This window comes from Portunus trituberculatus, chromosome 33, assembly GCF_017591435.1.
Source record: "Portunus trituberculatus isolate SZX2019 chromosome 33, ASM1759143v1, whole genome shotgun sequence".
NCBI classification, from domain to species: Eukaryota; Metazoa; Arthropoda; class Malacostraca; order Decapoda; family Portunidae; genus Portunus; species Portunus trituberculatus.
Genome location: NC_059287.1, coordinates 9,007,664 through 9,025,012, shown reverse-complemented (window position 1 = coordinate 9,025,012; position 17,349 = coordinate 9,007,664). Strand labels below are relative to the sequence as shown.

General features: G+C 41.5%; 2 protein-coding genes and 1 long non-coding RNA gene across 5 annotated transcripts; 1 reads left to right on the top strand and 2 right to left on the bottom strand.

Annotated features, from left to right (window-relative positions):
* Positions 1-1,597: 1,597 nt before the first annotated feature.
* Positions 1,598-11,183, top strand: LOC123512461. The gene is made up of 4 exons (XR_006677104.1): positions 1,598-1,982; positions 4,400-4,543; positions 8,520-8,647; positions 9,422-11,183. It is a non-coding gene; the product is annotated as an uncharacterized LOC123512461 (long non-coding RNA).
* Positions 11,184-11,796: 613 nt separating this feature from the next.
* Positions 11,797-14,364, bottom strand: LOC123512458. Of its 3 annotated transcripts, none has more exons than XM_045268883.1 (3): positions 14,253-14,364; positions 12,817-13,057; positions 11,797-12,246 (listed from the first exon to the last, which is right to left on the bottom strand). In XM_045268883.1, the coding sequence occupies exons 1-3, from the start codon at positions 14,261-14,263 to the stop codon at positions 12,028-12,030; spliced, it is 471 nt and encodes a 156-aa protein (XP_045124818.1). In that variant the 5' UTR covers positions 14,264-14,364; the 3' UTR covers positions 11,797-12,027. The 3 variants fall into 3 exon arrangements, with proteins under 3 accessions (XP_045124818.1, XP_045124817.1, XP_045124819.1); XM_045268882.1 differs by lacking the exon at positions 14,253-14,364 and adding an exon at positions 14,126-14,175; XM_045268884.1 differs by lacking the exon at positions 14,253-14,364 and adding an exon at positions 14,126-14,244 and having other exon boundaries at positions 12,229-12,342.
* A 525-nt stretch (positions 14,365-14,889) lies between these two features.
* On the bottom strand, positions 14,890-16,662 carry LOC123512455. The gene is made up of 2 exons (XM_045268877.1): positions 15,349-16,662; positions 14,890-14,960 (listed from the first exon to the last, which is right to left on the bottom strand). Exon 1 carries the CDS (start codon positions 16,525-16,527, stop codon positions 15,694-15,696), a length of 834 nt encoding a protein of 277 aa, XP_045124812.1. The 5' UTR covers positions 16,528-16,662; the 3' UTR covers positions 14,890-14,960; positions 15,349-15,693.
* Between the last annotated feature and the right edge of the window lie 687 nt (positions 16,663-17,349).

Below are 17,349 nucleotides of genomic sequence, written 5' to 3'. Positions count from 1 at the left end.
TCCCTTTTACCCGAACATTCACACCAATGGCTCTAGACAACCATTCCCTGCTAACATACACACGAGGCAAGATTCCTGACACTACACACCTCCTACCACTCTCCCTTATCTTGCCTAACATTTTCCGAAATCTTGCCACTAACTCCTCCGACCCACCTGCTCTGACATCGTTCCCACCTACGTGCAAAACTACTACACCCTCCCTCTCCATCCCCCCAACCCTCTTCTGCACCTCCTCACTCACTGCCTTCACACCTGCACCAGGCATACACACGTTCGTCCTCCTATCCCTGTCTTTCCCACAGAAAGTGCTATCTAAATACCTAACCTGAGAGTCACCCACCACACACACCTGAGGTGTGCTAGGCACAACCCTCCTCCTCCTCTCCTCTACCCCCTTCTTTCTCCTTTCACTCACCACAACCACTTCATTCACTCCACTCTCACTCTCCCCCTCCCCCTCCAACAAACCGAACCTATTTTCACACTCAACGGGTTTAGTCCTATCCTCCCTAACTGTCTCCGCTTTCCTTCCCCTCGCAACCTGCCATCTCTGCCTATCCTGACTACTATCTTTCCCCGTCTGGCTCGCCTGCTCCCTCTTCCCCACTCTGCTCTTCCCGACAGAGGGCCAAGCCACCCTGTCGCCCTCAGAAGGTCCAACCTTCGGCCTAACACTGATCTCCTGCCTAATTTTTTCCACTGCCTCCCCAAGCCTCTTAACCTCCTCCTTCAATTCAAAGATGAGAACTTCGTTCGCACTTTTCCCCTCACTTAGCTTTCTGATTTCCTCTCGCAATTCTCGGTGCTCAAGAGAAAGAACTAAATTCTCGCTCTTGAGCCTACACACCATACACTCAGAAAAGTCAACGACCTTCCTGTCGTGCCCACACATCTCACACACAACAAACTCTCCCAATCCCACCTCAATACTCTCTTTCACGCACTCAATCACACTCTGATATACCTCAGTAGCTACCGCCATACTAATTTACAATATGTTAACTCACAAACAAATAAAAATACTAGGTGACGGCGGGGTGGGGGAACCGCGGTGGTGGGAGGGCCTAAGTGAGGTCAACTAATCCTCTTTCAAGGTCAACTTGACGGTTACAAGCCTAGTCTCCTCCCACTACAAAAATACTTTTTAACTCACAAACACTGATTCTAACCACTATTTCACTCTAATCTAACACTTGCAGTACACACTTTCACTTCACTAACACTCAAAAGCACCACACACAGACACCAAGCACAAACACCACTCGCTAACTATAAAAACCACAGCCAGAAACGGAGCGCACACACAACACGTCCACTCGCCACCACAGCTACTCTATCTCTCCACATCTTGAATAACTGTACAGATGGGCAGGGGAGTGCATCACAAGTACAATAAGAAATATGATAAATTAACCTCATCAATCATAATATTCAAAAAGTAAATTGCCGAGATGAGGTGATAGCTGATTTGAATGTCTGAAGACTGGGATGTGTAACAACAGACTCAGGAGGGAATTCCAGTGGCCAGTATTACATATTGTGAATGAACGTCTCCTAATATCTAGGTTGGTGTGTACATGTGCAAGCTTGTGTTGATGGCCTCTGGTGGTGTTAGAAGTTGGGTGGAAGAAAAAGTCATTAAAATATAAGAAGGATTTTCCATTTACAATTTGTCACATCTTAATAATGCCATGACGTAATAGCCTCCCTTTAACAGAAAATAAATTCAAAACTTTTAGGCGATCATAATGGCAACCAGATCATAACAACCACCAGTGGCAAGTCTTGGAGAATTAAAGCACAATAAGTAGGACAACACTGTGGGGAAATGGGGAGAGAACTCTTACCTCTCACTCTCTCAACATAGTTTGTCAAGATCAAATCAAATACATTACTGGATGAATTTATGATTGGTTCAGCAATCAACTGGGTTAATCCCAACAAGAATCTTTCATCCAGCTGAGACAAATGCATACCAGGTTGGTCAGAATACTATTTAATTGTTGGTAAATTGAAATCCCTTACCACAACAACATTCTTCCCAGAACACAATTCCCACAAACACAATAACAAGGACTCATTTTTTAGTACTGCATAAGAAGGAGCTCTATAAACTCTATAAGGCAGAAATCAAAATCTATAAGATAAATGGTAACAATTGGAACATGAATTTCCACTTCATGAAAATTTAGGGTAGAACTAATATAAAGTCCCACACCGTGCTTTGCAATAACACCATTGACATCCTTCCTCAAAAATATATAACCTGGAATATCAACAAAAGAAGAGGGAAGGTGTTGAGGGCAATAGCCAAGTTTCAGTCACCCCTAACACATGTAAATCATACTTGTGCAATAAGCAACTTACATAGTTAAGTTTGTGGGTACACCTCTGATGGTCACCGAACGATAGCGTCGTTCCCTCTCCCTTAGCTCTCTACACTGTTCTCTAATTCTAGCATTGAGAGCAGCCTCACCTAATGAAGTAGGAGCACCGGAGAGGGCAGAGGACAAGAAAGACTGTAGCTTGGACGATATTGCCTCTACTTTGTCTGTCAAAGTCTGACCAGTAGCACACTAGGCAGTGACCATTTCTGCCAACTGTTTTGTAACTTCTCTTTGGTCACACTGTTCTTAAATCAACAGCTGTTCCACTTCTATGGGGTGTGGGAGACTATTTTGCAAGCCCTCATTTTTGTACCCTACATTGCAAACAAACAAAAGAAATACCTTCTCCTGCCAACAGAGTAATGTCTTGGACTACACTCTCTGCCACGCCCATGCACATTGCGTTAGAGTGGCACCTTGTGGCACACCAGTCACACCCTGTACAGTCCTCTCTCTCCTTGGGGAATTTACAGGTGCCACATAATTGTGGTTCACCAACACTCAATGTTTACATTTACACTCGGTCCTGGATTACGATGGGCCTGGCGATCAGCAGAGGCAGAGCTAGCAAGGGGCCAGATGGAGCTTCCAGCACGACCCTAATGCGTATTAGCCACCTTACCTTGAGTCATAATCATGGGAGATGGCAGCACAGCCCAACAAGGTCACAGGGCTGACAGCAGGTAGGATTGCTTGAGGATGGCCACTGTCAAGCAATGTGCTGGCAGTTTCAAGACTTTGGTATTCAGTATTCACCAGCTGAACTCTCAAACCTCTGACTCCTATTGATGCTTTTGAAAATGAGGACATCGTGCAAAAAACAGAGTTGTAATATTAAGTTTAGGTTAGGTTAGATTAGATTTGGGGTTAGGTTAACTTCGATGAAGTTTGTTTTGGTTGAGTCAGTCAGGAAGGGGAACCAAAATAGACCAAATTTTGCATTTGCTGAGAAGGTCTAAGGGGACAAATGGCAATATTTGGCAAACAAAGGACCTCTTGTCAATATTTACCACAAGATGGCAAGAGATGCAACATTCCAGCAGTGAGAAAGAGGCTAAAGACAGTCAGTCAGAGGAGAGGAGCTGATAAGATGAAAAGCTTTTGATTCCACCCTGTGTGAGTGGAACCACCCCATACATGTTAAGGATACTCCCATACAGGGACGGATAGGACAGATAAGACCCTTGTACAGAGTTAGTAGTCAGGAGTGTAAGAAAAACTGGCAAAGACGCCTCAGAATGCCTAACTCCATAGAAGCTGTTTTAGCAAGAGATGAGATGTGAAGCGTCCAGTTTAGATTACACAGATGCGGTACATAGTGGAGTTAATAGGTACCAAAAACTCCCGGGCTAGGGGGGGTGTGGGCGTAGCTACACTACGTCACAACTGACTGTCGCTTTGCGTGTGCTGTGTTGCGTACCTATTCAAGGCATGCTATGTACCACCGGACTTTTTTACAGTTGCCACACATGGGACTTTCCACGCTCAGTACTTCTGCGCACAGTACCTACACCTACGTATAAGCAAAGGACAGACCAACCATGGATGAACTAAGCTGTCGTTTATCTCTCCCAGAAGATAAACTTTCCTAATATCTTGTAACCTAACCTAACCTAACTCCCCATTAGGTAATTGTACTATGAATATCTGCCCTGTTATTTTCTTGTACCAGGACAGTCACCAACACAACACACCATCAAACTAATGGTACAATGAAAGAGAAGGTCGCACAAGGTACCTATCATGACCTTGCCTATTCTTGCTACCACTGCCTCGAAATTTCAGCTGTTTTTATCCTAGATTTGTTCAAACTATTCCCTTCTTTATTACCATTTGACACCAAAACATTACACAGGTGACCAAAGTAGAAGATTCAATGAAAAATGCAAGCTGAGATCATTCTTTTTTAACTCTCTCTCTCTCTCTCTCTCTCTCTCTCTCTCTCTCTCTCTCTCTCTCTCTCTCTCTCTCTCTCTCTCTCTCTCTCTCTCTCTCTCTCTCTCTTTCAGTGATGAAGTTTGTGGTGGAGCATGTGAGCAGATTGGGGATGGCTAGGCAGGCTGGGTGGTCTCTGCAGCCAGCCTGATAGTATGCACACCACTCCACTCTCCCTTATTCCCACCAAGGGAGGCAGTGCACCACATCTCATGCAGGTAAGGTTGTGTGTGTGTGTGTGTGTGTATTTACCTAATTTACCTAATTGTAACATACGGGAAAGGAGCTATGCTCGTACTGTCCTGTCTCCATATCTACTAATGTCCAGCTTTTTCTTAAAATCATGAATATTCCTTGCGTTGACCACTTCCACGTGTCAACTATTCCATGCTTCCACCCTTCTATGAGGGAAGCTATATTTTTTTCACATCTCTCCTATAAGTGGCCATTTTTAGTTTTTCCCATGCCCTCTCGACACTCTTTCATTCCACATACACAGATCTTCCCTATCCATTTTTTCCATGCCAATCATCACTCTGTATATTGCTATCAGGTCTCCCCTTTCTCTTCTGTTTTCCAGGGTCGGAAGTTGCATTCTGTTCAGTCTGTCTTCATAAGTCAAATCTCTTAAGTCAGGCACCATTTTTGTTGCAGCCCTCTGTACTTTCTCTAGTTTCCTTATGTGTTTCTTTAAGTTCGGAGCCCACTGTATTGTTGCATATTCAAGCCTTGGTCTTATCATTGCAGTAATTATTTTCTTCATCATTTCTTCATCTAAATATACGAACGCCACTCTTATGTTCCTCAGTAAGTTCAATACTTCTCCAATTATTTTGTTTATGTGTCTCTCTGGCGATAGGTCATTGGTAATTGTCACCCCAAGGTCTTTTTCTTCATGACTGGTTTTTATGTCTTCATTTCCTATCTTGTACATACTCCTGATTCTTCTTTCACTCTTGCCAAACTCTAATTTCTTGCATTTTGTCGTGTTGAACTCCATTTGCCATGTACAGCTCCATTTCCATATTCTGTCCAAGTCTTCCTGGAGTAGTTCGCAATCTTTGTCACATCTCACTTTTCTTAACAATTTTGCATCGTCTGCAAATAGGCTCACATAACTGGACACCCCATCCACCATGTCATTTATGTAGACTGCAAACATTACTGGTGCCAACACTGATCCCTGTGGGACTCCACTCTCCACCAAGCCCCATTCTGATGGTCTGTCCTTAATTATTGTTCTCATTTCTCTTCCTACCAAAAAGTCTTCCATCCATTTTAGTAAACTGCCATGCACTCCTCCTACCATTTCAAGTTTCCAGATCAGTCTCCGGTGTGGTACCTTATCAAAGGCCTTTTTTAAATTTAGATATATTCCATCAGCCCAACCATCTCTTTCCTGTATTACATCTATCACCCTCGAATAGTAACATATCAGGTTTGTCGTGCATGAACGCCCTTTTCTAAAACCAAATTGACACTCACAAAGTATGTCATTTTTCTCCAAGAAGTCTGTCCATCTATTCTTCACCACCCTCTCACACATCTTAGCTACCACACTTGTAAGTGACACTGGTCTATAGTTCAATGGGTCTCTCTTGTTACCTGATTTATAAATTGGGACAATGTTAGCTCTTTTCCAGTCTTGGGGCACTACACCTTCCCTTAATGAGGCATCAATTACTTCACAAACTTTTTCTGCCAGTTGCTCCCTGCATTCTCTTAAAATCCATCCTGATACCCCATCAGGTCCCACAGCTTTTCTCACTTCTAGACTCCCCATCATATTCTTGATCTCCTCCACAGTTACTTGAAACTCCTTCATAATCCCTTTCTGTTCCATTACCAGTGGCTTGTCAAAAGCAGTCTCCTTTGTGAATACCTTCCGAAAGCATCCATTCATAGCCTCTGCCATTTCCCTGGGATCCTCACTGCAAACTCCATTTACTTCTAAACTTTCAATACTTTCTCTATTTTTGATGTTGTTGTTCACATGTCTGTAAAAAAGCCTTGGTTGGTCTTTACATTTATCAATTATATCCTTTTCTTGTTTCTTTCTTTCTTCTCTTCTAATCAACACATATTCATTTCTTGCTCTTTTGTAACTTTCCCACTGCTTAATCCGTCTTTTCCTTCTCCACCTCTTCCATGCATCCTCTTTTCTTGTTCTAGCCTTTTCACATCTATCGTTAAACCAGTCCTGCTTTCCAACTTCTCTATGTTGTCTTATTGGTACAAATTTTTTCTCACCTTCTTTGTATATTTTTATAAATTCCTTCCACTTTTCATTTGCTCCCTTAGCACTTTTGAATTTCATCCAACTTGTCTCTTGAAAGAATTTCCTTAGGTTTCCAAAATCTGTCTTGGCATAATTCCATCTTCCCACTTTATATTCTTCATTTCTTCTAGATTTCTCTTCATCTATCACCTTGAACTCCAAAACTGCATGATCACTCTTTGCTAAAGGGCACTCCACCCTCATCTCCTCAATGACCATTGGCTCTGTACTAAAGACCAAGTCCAGTCTTGACGATGCTCCCTCTCCTCCAAACCTAGTATCTTCTTTGACCCACTGAGTTAACACATTTTCCATTGCCAGTGTCAATAGTGTATTTCCCCATGTTGTCTCTGATCCCTCCATTGACCAGTCCTCCCAACACACCTCTTTACAATTAAAATCTCCCATCATTATAGTTCGTTCACAGCCACCCAACATTTCTTCCAGACATGTTCCTGTATCTCTTATCATTTCTTCATATTCCTGTACTGACCATGCATTTGTCTTAGGTGGTACGTACACCACTATGTAGTGCCTCTTTTTCCTTCATTAGTTTCTGCTCTGATCTTTAGCACTTCTGCCTTTCCCATACCTTCTTTCACTTGATCCACCTTTATATCTTTTTTAACCAGCAACATCACTCCTCCTCCCATCTTACCTACTCTATTTCTTTTCCAAACATTATATTTCCTTCTCCAACCATCATCAGGTCTTCTCCTCTCTCAGTTTTGTTTCAGTAAGACCCACAATATCTGGGTTCTTATCCCTCAAGTAATCGTTGAGTTCTAAAATCCCGATATCACTCCATTTATGTTGGAATACATTACATTCCGCTCATACGTAAGTTTCTTTAGTCCTTTCTTACTGTACTTTTCTGGGTTATGAACCACTTCCTCAGTCTCATATCCAAGATTCTCCAGAAAAACTCTTTCTTCTCCTCTTCTGTCCTCTCTTCATTTTTTTTCAAAGCCTCCTTTCTCAACTCATTTAACATTTCTCTTTCCTTTTCACCGAGATCTCTTCTCAACCAAATCTTCCTTGTTGTTTCCTGCTGGGCTAACCTCCATGACTTCTCCACCAATTCATCTACATCCTTTTGTGACTTAAATTTGATTCTTACTGGCCTCATACCTTCTCCTGTGAACTTTCCAATTCTATGGAAGTCCTCTATTTCTTGTACTAGGTCTTTTCCCTCCTCCTGCACCACATTAATGATATTATTTATCACCTTTTTTATGTTTTTCTCTCTCCATTTTACTCGGTGTCTTATCCTCCTCCACACCAAATATCACCACACATCTCTTTTTGTCTACAGTTTCCCTCACCAATGTCTCATTTGACTTAATAACCTTCACAACTTTCTCAGCAATCTTCTCTTCTATGATCTGTTGATCTATAATTTCAGCAAGGCCCAAAGTTTTCTCCCCAGACTCTTTGATTTCCTTTTCCAGACTTGCAACTTTGTAATTTACCTCCTTTCTTTCCACTTCCTGACTTTTTTTCCATTCAGCCTGCTTCTCCATCACTTTTCCTAAAGATTCTCCACATTTGTCGTGTGTGTGTGTGTGTGTTTGTGTGTGTGTGTGCAATGAAACAGTTTATGAAACTTTGTAATGAAGAAAAGATGAAGTGATTGAATAGTAAGATGTACAGATTCTCAGTTTTTCTGTGAACTTTGTGTCTGTCAAAGATGAATGTGATCAATCTGTGTGTTATTGATTTCTTTGTGGAGGCATCTCTGTCACAGGAGGAAGAAGAGATGAGTGGCTGACTTGTATTTATTTGTTAGGAGTTGGTGAGTGCAGTTTGTGTGTGTTTGTGAGTGGTGGTGTTTATCAGTAAGGAGGGCTGAGTGGCTGAGTTGCACATCTTCCCTGTGTGTTAATGAGTGCAATGACGGTTTGTTTCCCCCACAGGACGTACTGCACCGGTGGCGAGGCGTCGAGGAAGCACCTCTTTGTGTTCCTGCCCACCACTTTACTGAACACATGAAGGTGCTCCAGAGTTTCAAGAAGGGTGGCACACACACTTTGCTGCACTACAAGTAAGGCAAACAAGTTGTCAAGTAGTAGTTATTTTGACATTGTCGCCAGTGTTTCTCGCCCCCATCTGCTTACTCGGTACAAGGGCCTGATCTGTCTTTGTATGAAGTAATCTTTGCATGTTTGGGGGGAGTTCCACTCACACAGTATTGTTAGATTGGGTGGAATCAAAAGCTTTTCATGTAATCAACTCCTCTCCTCTGACTGACTGACTGTCTGCAGCCTCTTTCTCACTGCCAAAATATTGCATCTTTTTTATCTTATCACCATTTTCATGCTAACTGCTCTACTGATCTTGCTAAGTGCATACGTCACCTCCTCCTGCAGCCTTGCTGCACAAGGCTTTCTTCTTCCTCTCATCCCTGTTCTGTCCAACTCTCTAATACAAGAGTTAACCAGTACTCTCAACCATTCAGACCTTTCTCTGGTAAACTCTGGAATTCCCTACATGCTTCTGTATTTCCATCTTTGTACAACTTGATGTTTTTTAATAGGGAGATTTCAAGACATGCTAATTCTGTACCAATCTTTTAGTGAACTTGAAATTCAAGTGGGCTTCTTCTTTAACTTTTGTTGCCTTGGCTAGTTGCCCTCTTGCATGGAAAAAAAAAAAAAAAAAATAGTGTGGCTTTGCTTTGCTGGGTTTTTGATCTACCTTCCTGTATCAGAAATGTGATTACAAATGAGCAGTTTTCACAATTTCTGATTGATAAGATGACTTGAAGGTAATTGATCACTAAACATGATCTTTTGTTGACTCCTTTCTTTTGTTGCAGGCTTTTGGAGGTCCAGCGGCACACTGCACACTTCTTTCCTAAACGTGTGTGCAGAGTGCAAGACAGAGTGGCAAGGATGGAGGATGCATCAACATTCACAGCATCATTGGTTCATGCTTTTTATTTTTTTTTGTGTGTGTGTGTGTGGAAAGAAGTGCACACAGTTTTAACCGAAGGATTATATGTGTGTGTGTGTGTGTGTGTGTGTGTGGGCAGCAGCTTTATGGGCAAGTGTGCCAGTCATTCCTTGAATTCAATGTTTTTCATTTAGGGAAAAATTGTTGTATATAATTAGGTTTATAGACATTTTTGAGTGGGAATGTTTAGACTGATTAAATAGTAAGTTTCTCTACTTTGTAGAGCTTTGCTGTTACTGTTCTGTGTAAGGTTTCAAGGGCCGTATTCTACAAACCATCATAGCTAGTGATGTGATTGTAGACAAAATGGTGCATTTTAGACACAAGTCCCTCAATGACAGGCTCTCACCTTGTGACTCGTCATAAGTTCAGTCTGTTGCAGCGCTGCCAACCACTGTCTTAAAACTCTTCTCAGCATGGTGAGAGCTTGTTTTATGTACCATGGCATGATCCCCGACAGTTTTTGATATTAATTAATGATAAATATCTGTAATGATGGCTAAATAATGTCCTTTGATGGAGTAATTTATCATTATAGATAACTGCCAAGAGGGTGCGATCAGTTTTCCAAAAACTCAAACAAACCTTGCTCTGAGTGGCTTGCATGTGTCATGTGTCATGTGTCAGGCTGTTGGGCATAATCTTATGTTTGTCATGTTTCCTTTGTTTGGATACACAGTCTTACTATGATGTCAAAATAATTAGAATTGTAGAAATTATGTCAAGGATCTATTTCTTTGTATACTTATATAAAGTTGACAAGTGATGAGCCCAAAGACCAGCAGTGGAGTGACGGTCAGGCATTCAGTGAGACCTGAGGCTGACTGTGTAGAATACGGCCCCAGAAGGACGGTCTGTGTTTTGTGTATTTATGGTGACAATGTAGCGTTGCAAGGGACAACATGCTGTTTGAGACCAAAGCCATTGTGTAAGAAATCATTGTACAGAGTTGATAGTTCCTCCTAGACTTTGCAATGAAATTGCTGTCAAAATACTATTATGTTATTGTATTCATTTTTTTAATGTTATATTAGACAAATGTATGGATGACCTGTTCATACAGAGACTGCTGCCATGTATGTGCAGGCCTCATGGTCCATCTTGCAACTTTCCTAATTTTTTTCTCTAATACTTTGTAAGGTGAAAATATTCCCAGACTAAAAAATATAAAATTGTCCCAAGTTAGAAATTGCAGAAATTATTCTAAGTTGAAATATAAAAATTGTTGTATGTTGCAAGTTGTAAAATTTCTGTTGAAAATTGTTAAAATTTTCCTAGCTGTTCAAATTCTAGTGTTGCTTTGTAAAAATATCCTAGCTGTTCAAATTCTAGTGTTGCTTTGTAAAATGTTCTAAGTCGAAAGTTTTGGTAGAGTTTTCATCTGATTTGTGTAAAATTTTCTAGTTGAAATTTGTAGTTTCCTAGCTGTACAAAATTTTCTAAGTCGAAAGTTTTGGTAGAGTTTTCATCAGATTTGTGTAAAAATTTTCTAGTTGAAATTTGTAGTTTTCTAGCTGTACAAATTCTGGTGTTACACTGTAAAATTTTTCTAAGTTGAAAGTTTTGGTGGAGTTTTCAGAGTTGTGTAAAAATGTGTTGATTGAATAAAAGTGAAGGAAGGGAGACTCTTCAATGTATTTTTAACCCAAATATACATCTGCTGTTTCTCCGGAGACTCTTCGGAGTATTTATGACTTAGCACAGTTTTTGAGGCTGTTTTGCAGGGATTTTTTGCCATTTTTTGCTGCTTTTAGCAATTTTTCAGCATTTTGGGGCAGTTTTGCAGGAATTGCCATTTTTGCTGCTTTTAGCAATTTTTCAGCATTTTGGGGCAGTTTTGCAGGGAATTTTCCCACTTTGCTGCTTTTCAGGAGCAGTTTTGTAAGGACTGGTTTTTCAGTTATATTCTTTTAACTGGTTTTCAGTATTCTTTTAACTATTTCCTACTGCTTTTGAGCTTTTTTAGGCATTTCACTGAGAATTGGCCCAATTGAGTGAGTATCTCAGGGTTCTTTGATATGTTGAATGGTTGGTTAACTTGATAGAAAGGATTACTCACTTTGTGACAAGCTGTATGTAGTATTATTATATTGTGGGGCTTAACAAGGGGAGGCTTGAGTTTAGATTTTAACTGAGGTGAGTGAGGTAAGGTTAAGCTCCAGAGCAAGTCTGGTTATGTTTATTTCATAAACGGTTCCTATAAAAAAAAAAAAAATAATGGAATTAAAGCAATATCAATTTTCTTATTATGATTTATTATTAGTACTAACACAACAGTCATGTGGGTCCATCACAGAACATAAGGAATAACAACATTACACATGTGGGCACATTCACATTAGATGGAAGGAATAATAAATAACATTACAAGAGTGATTGGCAACATGTATTGGTTAGGTTAGATGAAGCAAGGCAGTCTGTCCTGTCCTCCCTCCCTCCCACCCTGGATGAGGCAGCAACATGTATTGGTTAGGTTAGGTTAGATGAAGCAAGGCTGTCCTGTCCTGTCCTCCCTCCCTGGATGACGCCGAGTGTTGCCAGGTCAGAGCTGGTGAGAGGCAGGGTCCAATTCCTCCATGAAAGGCGCAGACAGTTTGTGTCTTCCAGTGCAAGAAGAGCCAGTTTCCTGCCGCAGGTTGAGGGTGTTAGGACACGCTGGTTTGGTTCTCCCTCCAGTAGTGGCAGGACCTGTAAAAAATAATTTTACCTTTACACTTTAATCATGAACAACCTTGTCCTCAAATGTAGGACAGGTGTGGTGTGGTGTGGTGTGGTGTGACCGCCCTGTAAATGTTTAGTGGATTCCATTTTACTCACCGCAAGTTATCTCCAATCCTCTTTATTAAAGTATTCCTTAAAAAAAAGTAATTCCTTAAAAAAAACTAATTCCTTAAAAAAAACTAATTCCTTAAAAAAAACTAATTCCTTAAAAAAACTAATTCCTTAAAAAAACTAATTCCTTAAAAAAACTAATTCCTTAAAACAACTAATTCCTTAAAACAACTAATTCCTTAAAACAACTAATTCCTTAAAACAACTAATTCCTTAAAACAACTAATTCCTTAAAAAACTAATTCCTTAAAAAATATATATATTCCTCATTCTCTTCTGATAACGAACGTTCGAGTTTTGCTTGTAACACCGTTATATTACCTTTTAACACCAAGACAGAACCAGGGTTAAAAAAGAGACCCTGGACAGAACAGTTCCTGATAGCCTGTACGCCTCATGGAGGCGGTGAAACGGCCCGGCCCATACCTGTGCCGAACCACACGCCTCCTCGGTCTGCGTCATCTTCTGAAGAGAGTGAAACACATGCGCCTCCACGAAGTTGGTAATGCGCAGTTGCGCAGTTGTAGGGACGCCTGTGCCAGATTTGTGGCGGGTCGTGCTCCACCTCCTGACTGACGCCCGAGACTTGCTTGCTCCATGTTTAGGGGATGGCCGGCATGACCCGACCTTGTCCCTCGTCGTATACACCGCCCCTTGTTGTACACTCCTGCAACAAGAAAGTCACCAATCAATAAAGAAACATCTGCTGTCATTAATTCCTCTTTAATGACTAATCCAAGACCTCTGATATAGGGACAAATTGCACAGTATGATCAGAGTGACTTGCCTCAAATTCAATGCAACTGCGTATATTACTGATGGAACTAACTAGCGTATGGTGCTGCACCTAGCTAGTGCACCACAACACCCCGAAAATTATTACTCGACTGTTTTTTGCGCATGGCTTCCTCGAGACATGGCATGTATTTCAAGGGTTACGCAAGGGTAAAAAGGTTGAGAAACCATATTCTCTATATGTATTTCCATTTTTCATATTAGTTTTCATTCTCTCTCTCTCTCTCTCTCTCTCTCTCTCTCTCTCTCTCTCTCTCTCTCTCTCTCTCTCTGAAGCCACTCTGACCAATAGCGTGGCTTCACATATGCGACGTCAAATCACCAGGGTAGAGGAGCTGCGAAGTGTAAGCAGGGAATCGAGGCGATCGCACGAGACTTTATCGGGGACACTGCCAATATAAATGGTTACTACACAGCCATTTCGAAGCTTTTACACAACAAAAGCCTTACTCATTCATAAACTATTAAAGAAACTGGGGTGCCGTGACGTTAAAGCACGATCACTTGTTTGATGCTTTACATATAAAATGGCACACTGGTTCACAACACATACGAAACTGGGGTCGAAACGTCACGTTACCCAACAACTCTCACACAACTCCTTATCCCACTACCCTAACAATCCTACACGTAGCTCATGCCGAAGTTCGTGACCGCTTAGCCTACATCTGCGCCACCGCTCAGTGAGGGAAGCCGAGATACACTAAGGGAGACCCAAGAGCCACTAAAAGCACCCTTCAGCCTTGCTATCAATGCACACCAAAGCCACGAGTTATGAGCATGTGCTGCGTTCAACAAACAGGTTACAAGTTCCCATTAATAGAACACTACGCGTTATTTTACTACGGAATGGCAACTTACAATGCATATTAAGTGTTACCAAATAACCAAATTGATATTCAGAAATACACTATAAACAAGAAATACTCTATAAACAAACCGTTCCACGAAGTGCCAAGCAACACTTCCTATCATCTGAAATACATCTCGTTCATGAGAAACGGGCAAAGGTCCTTCACTACACACGGTCACACGCCAACACCACCACTGTACAGTGTACAACATACCTTCCCGACATACAACAGGAACACCACCAAACCAACACCTTACAACGAGGCAGAGGACAGACACACTTCTCGGCGCACACACGACTCACCTCCACGATGCCAACACAAGAAATCGTCCTGATGTCCCTCACTGCTATCCGCTTCACCTCCTCCTCCTACTGCCCCCCCCTCCTCCTCCCTCCCTTGTTTGCAGTAAAGACACTTAATAACTAACTAGCCACTCTCGGTGAATATGGAACAGACCGAGATTGTCGATTGCATGACTGATCAGGATGTCATTGAAGCTAGAAAGATCACTAAGATGGTTGATGGTACCAGAAGGAGCACAGCATCAGTCATTTTCACCTTCAGTTCTACTATATAAGTTGCCAAAGTCCTAGCGGGTGGGCCTTGAGATAGGAGGTACCACAAAAAGTATCCCCTTTAGCCCAGAAATTCCCGTGAAAAGCCCACAAGGTATAAAAAAAGAAAAGAGGGTTCATGTAGGGTACGAGTCGGACATTCCAGTATACGCGGGAATGAACAGGCTGACATGCTAGCTCGGTCTGCTGCAGAGCTCGAGGGAGCGTGGAACCTCCACCGGGATCTGCAGTCATGTCTCTCACGGATTTGACGGGATTATGGAAAAAAAATCATATTAATTAAACTAATTTATTTTGAATATCACAAATTGGCCTAATACTACATGTAAGTGTGATGCAACAGCCCCTGAAAAAAGAAAAGGAAATATCCGTTAATTTGGGAGATATGACTAATTTAAGAAAAGTTCATAAAATTTGATATTTCTCGTGATTGGTAAAATATAGACTTTTGTAAATTTACATGCTGAAAGTTGATTATTTTTGCAAAGTTTCTGTAAGTCTGTTTTTCTTAATTAATGTACTCAAATTTTGCAGTATTTTTTTATAAAACAAGTGATTCCGTATTGTGCGTAAAATGGTAGACATTTCAAGTGGTACCAAAAAATATATAACCTGTAATAAATATTTAGACTGACAATCTTTTAGAGAATTTCAAGTTCTACATACACAGAAAAGATGAAGAAGATTGGTTGAGAAACAAAGGAGAAAAAAACACATAAAGGTCAATAACTTACATTCGAGAAAATCGCCTCTAAAGTTGAGCGAAGATTCCCATGCTCAGTGCGCTCCTCTTTCAAGTCTTTTCTGAACATGATTGACACACTCTTCTTTCGTCACTTGATGAGCCATCCCATATGGTCCTTCACCATTGTTCATTTGTGTAAGCTCCAAAAAAGTAGAGGTATCACCATCGGATATGAAATTAACATATCTCAGATTATAATCTATGGATCTGTTCCAAATCCTTTTGGCCCCTTCAGGCTCCATTCCTCCTGAGGTGCCTTCGTAATTTTTAGAACAAGAGGCTACATGATTCATTTTCCATTGTTCGTACTGTTCAGCTGAAATCTCCCTCTTTGCTAGTTTTTCTTTTTTGCGTCACAAACAGAGCACACTTTACACATAGCTTCATAATCTAGAATAAGGTTTGTGTGAGCATCAACCACTGCTGCAATTCCATAATTTGACTTATAGCCTCTCTTGTGCCAGGAGCCATCGTATGTGGCATCTATGTCGAGGATACCATTTTCATCTGGATGTCTGTTCAGATTTTCAGCATAATACTGAAACACTGCTTCCCTACTTCTTTTCAAAATATCATTTACATTTTCTACAGCATGTTCGTTGATGAATTTAGTGTATTTCCCATACGTAACAAAGGAAAAGTGACGCATACTCAAGATACTGCAGAGCCTCTCCACCGCAGCATAACCATGCCCCAGCAACTTGACCAAATAGATAATCATTGCTGTCAACATGAACAGACCAGTATCTCCACATTTCATTTTACCTGAGTCACCACTGTTATACACAATATGTTTGCAATTTGAGCACACTAATTTTATGATCACATCACACTGATGATGGACAAATTCAGAAGTGACATCATGTTCCTTACACTTGTTACACGTAACATGTTTTGCTATTTCCCTAATGTCACTCTTCTTGCAGATGAGATTCTCCTCCTCACTCAATTCCTCTTCTTTTTCCTTGTAAGAAAGTCTTTTTCGCTTCTCTGCGCTTGAGGTGCGGGCGGGAGGAACTGCATCCTCATTCCTTACGTCACTCGTTGCAGGCGGGACGGGTTGGACGGTGTCAGCCTGTCTGTGCGTCCTTCTTTTTGCTTCTAGTGACCTCCTAGCAGCCTCTATTTTGAGTTTCTGTGACTTACGAAGCTTGCTGTGTCTCCCCATAGTGATAACTGTGTCCAGCAGCAACGAAAAGTTATGTAAAGTGGAGTATGAAGGGGCGGATCATACATCAATTTGACATACATCTGCTCTCCTCGACAGCCCGCGAGCTACTGGTAACTGGCTGCAGGCTGCTTAGAGAGGAGCCTGCACCCTTCCAGGGTACGATAATTTCAAAAATAAAAATCATAAAAATCATATATATCCTACAGGGAAGAGTTTATAGGACATTTCTGCGATGTAAACAAATCCATGTGCTGCGCGTGGGACATTTAAACCAATTATTAAAGCCCCGTTTAAAGCATTTCTAGTGCTCCAAACATTTTCAAACTTGAACACGATATTGCCATATGATGGTATTTATTTTAGAGACAGAAACCTCAAATGGTGATTTTTTTCGATTTTACCATGAAATCCGTGATAGGGCCCCTTAATTAAATCATCAGCGAAACTCCTGTGGCAGAGTCACTGGAACAACCTCCACTTCCACACCATCAAACCCATCCTGGGCGAGTGGGCCTCCTCCAGTCGCCCCACATGGCGAGAGGAGGTGGTCCTCGCACGCCTCAGGATGGGATGCACCCTCCCCACCCACATGCTCCCCTACATAGTCAACACCTTCCCACCACAGTGTTCCACCTGTAATGTCACCCTCTCTGTCGAACACATCCTGCTTCACTGTGTGCGTTATCGTGAGGAGAGGCGGCCCTTGGCGGCGTATTGCCAGAGTCACGGCCTCTCGTGGTCGATAGACTGATGATTTACCTGACTGAGACCAATTTAATCAGAGTTGTGATTTATGTGTATATATTATGCTATCTATTT

Bases quoted from the DNA above. Each gene is read 5' to 3' on its own strand.
- LOC123512455 (XM_045268877.1), bottom strand. From the start codon at position 16,527: ATGGGGAGACACAGCAAGCTTCGTAAGTCACAGAAACTCAAAATAGAG.
- LOC123512458 (XM_045268882.1), bottom strand. From the start codon at position 14,160: ATGATAGGAAGTGTTGCTTGGCACTTCGTGGAACG. The intron at 13,058-14,125 runs GTTTGTTTATAG...TTCTTGTTGCAG, and splicing joins GCTTGGCACTTCGTGGAACG to GAGTGTACAACAAGGGGCGG. The intron at 12,247-12,816 runs GTATGGGCCGGG...TATTTTTTACAG, and splicing joins AGGCGTGTGGTTCGGCACAG to GTCCTGCCACTACTGGAGGG.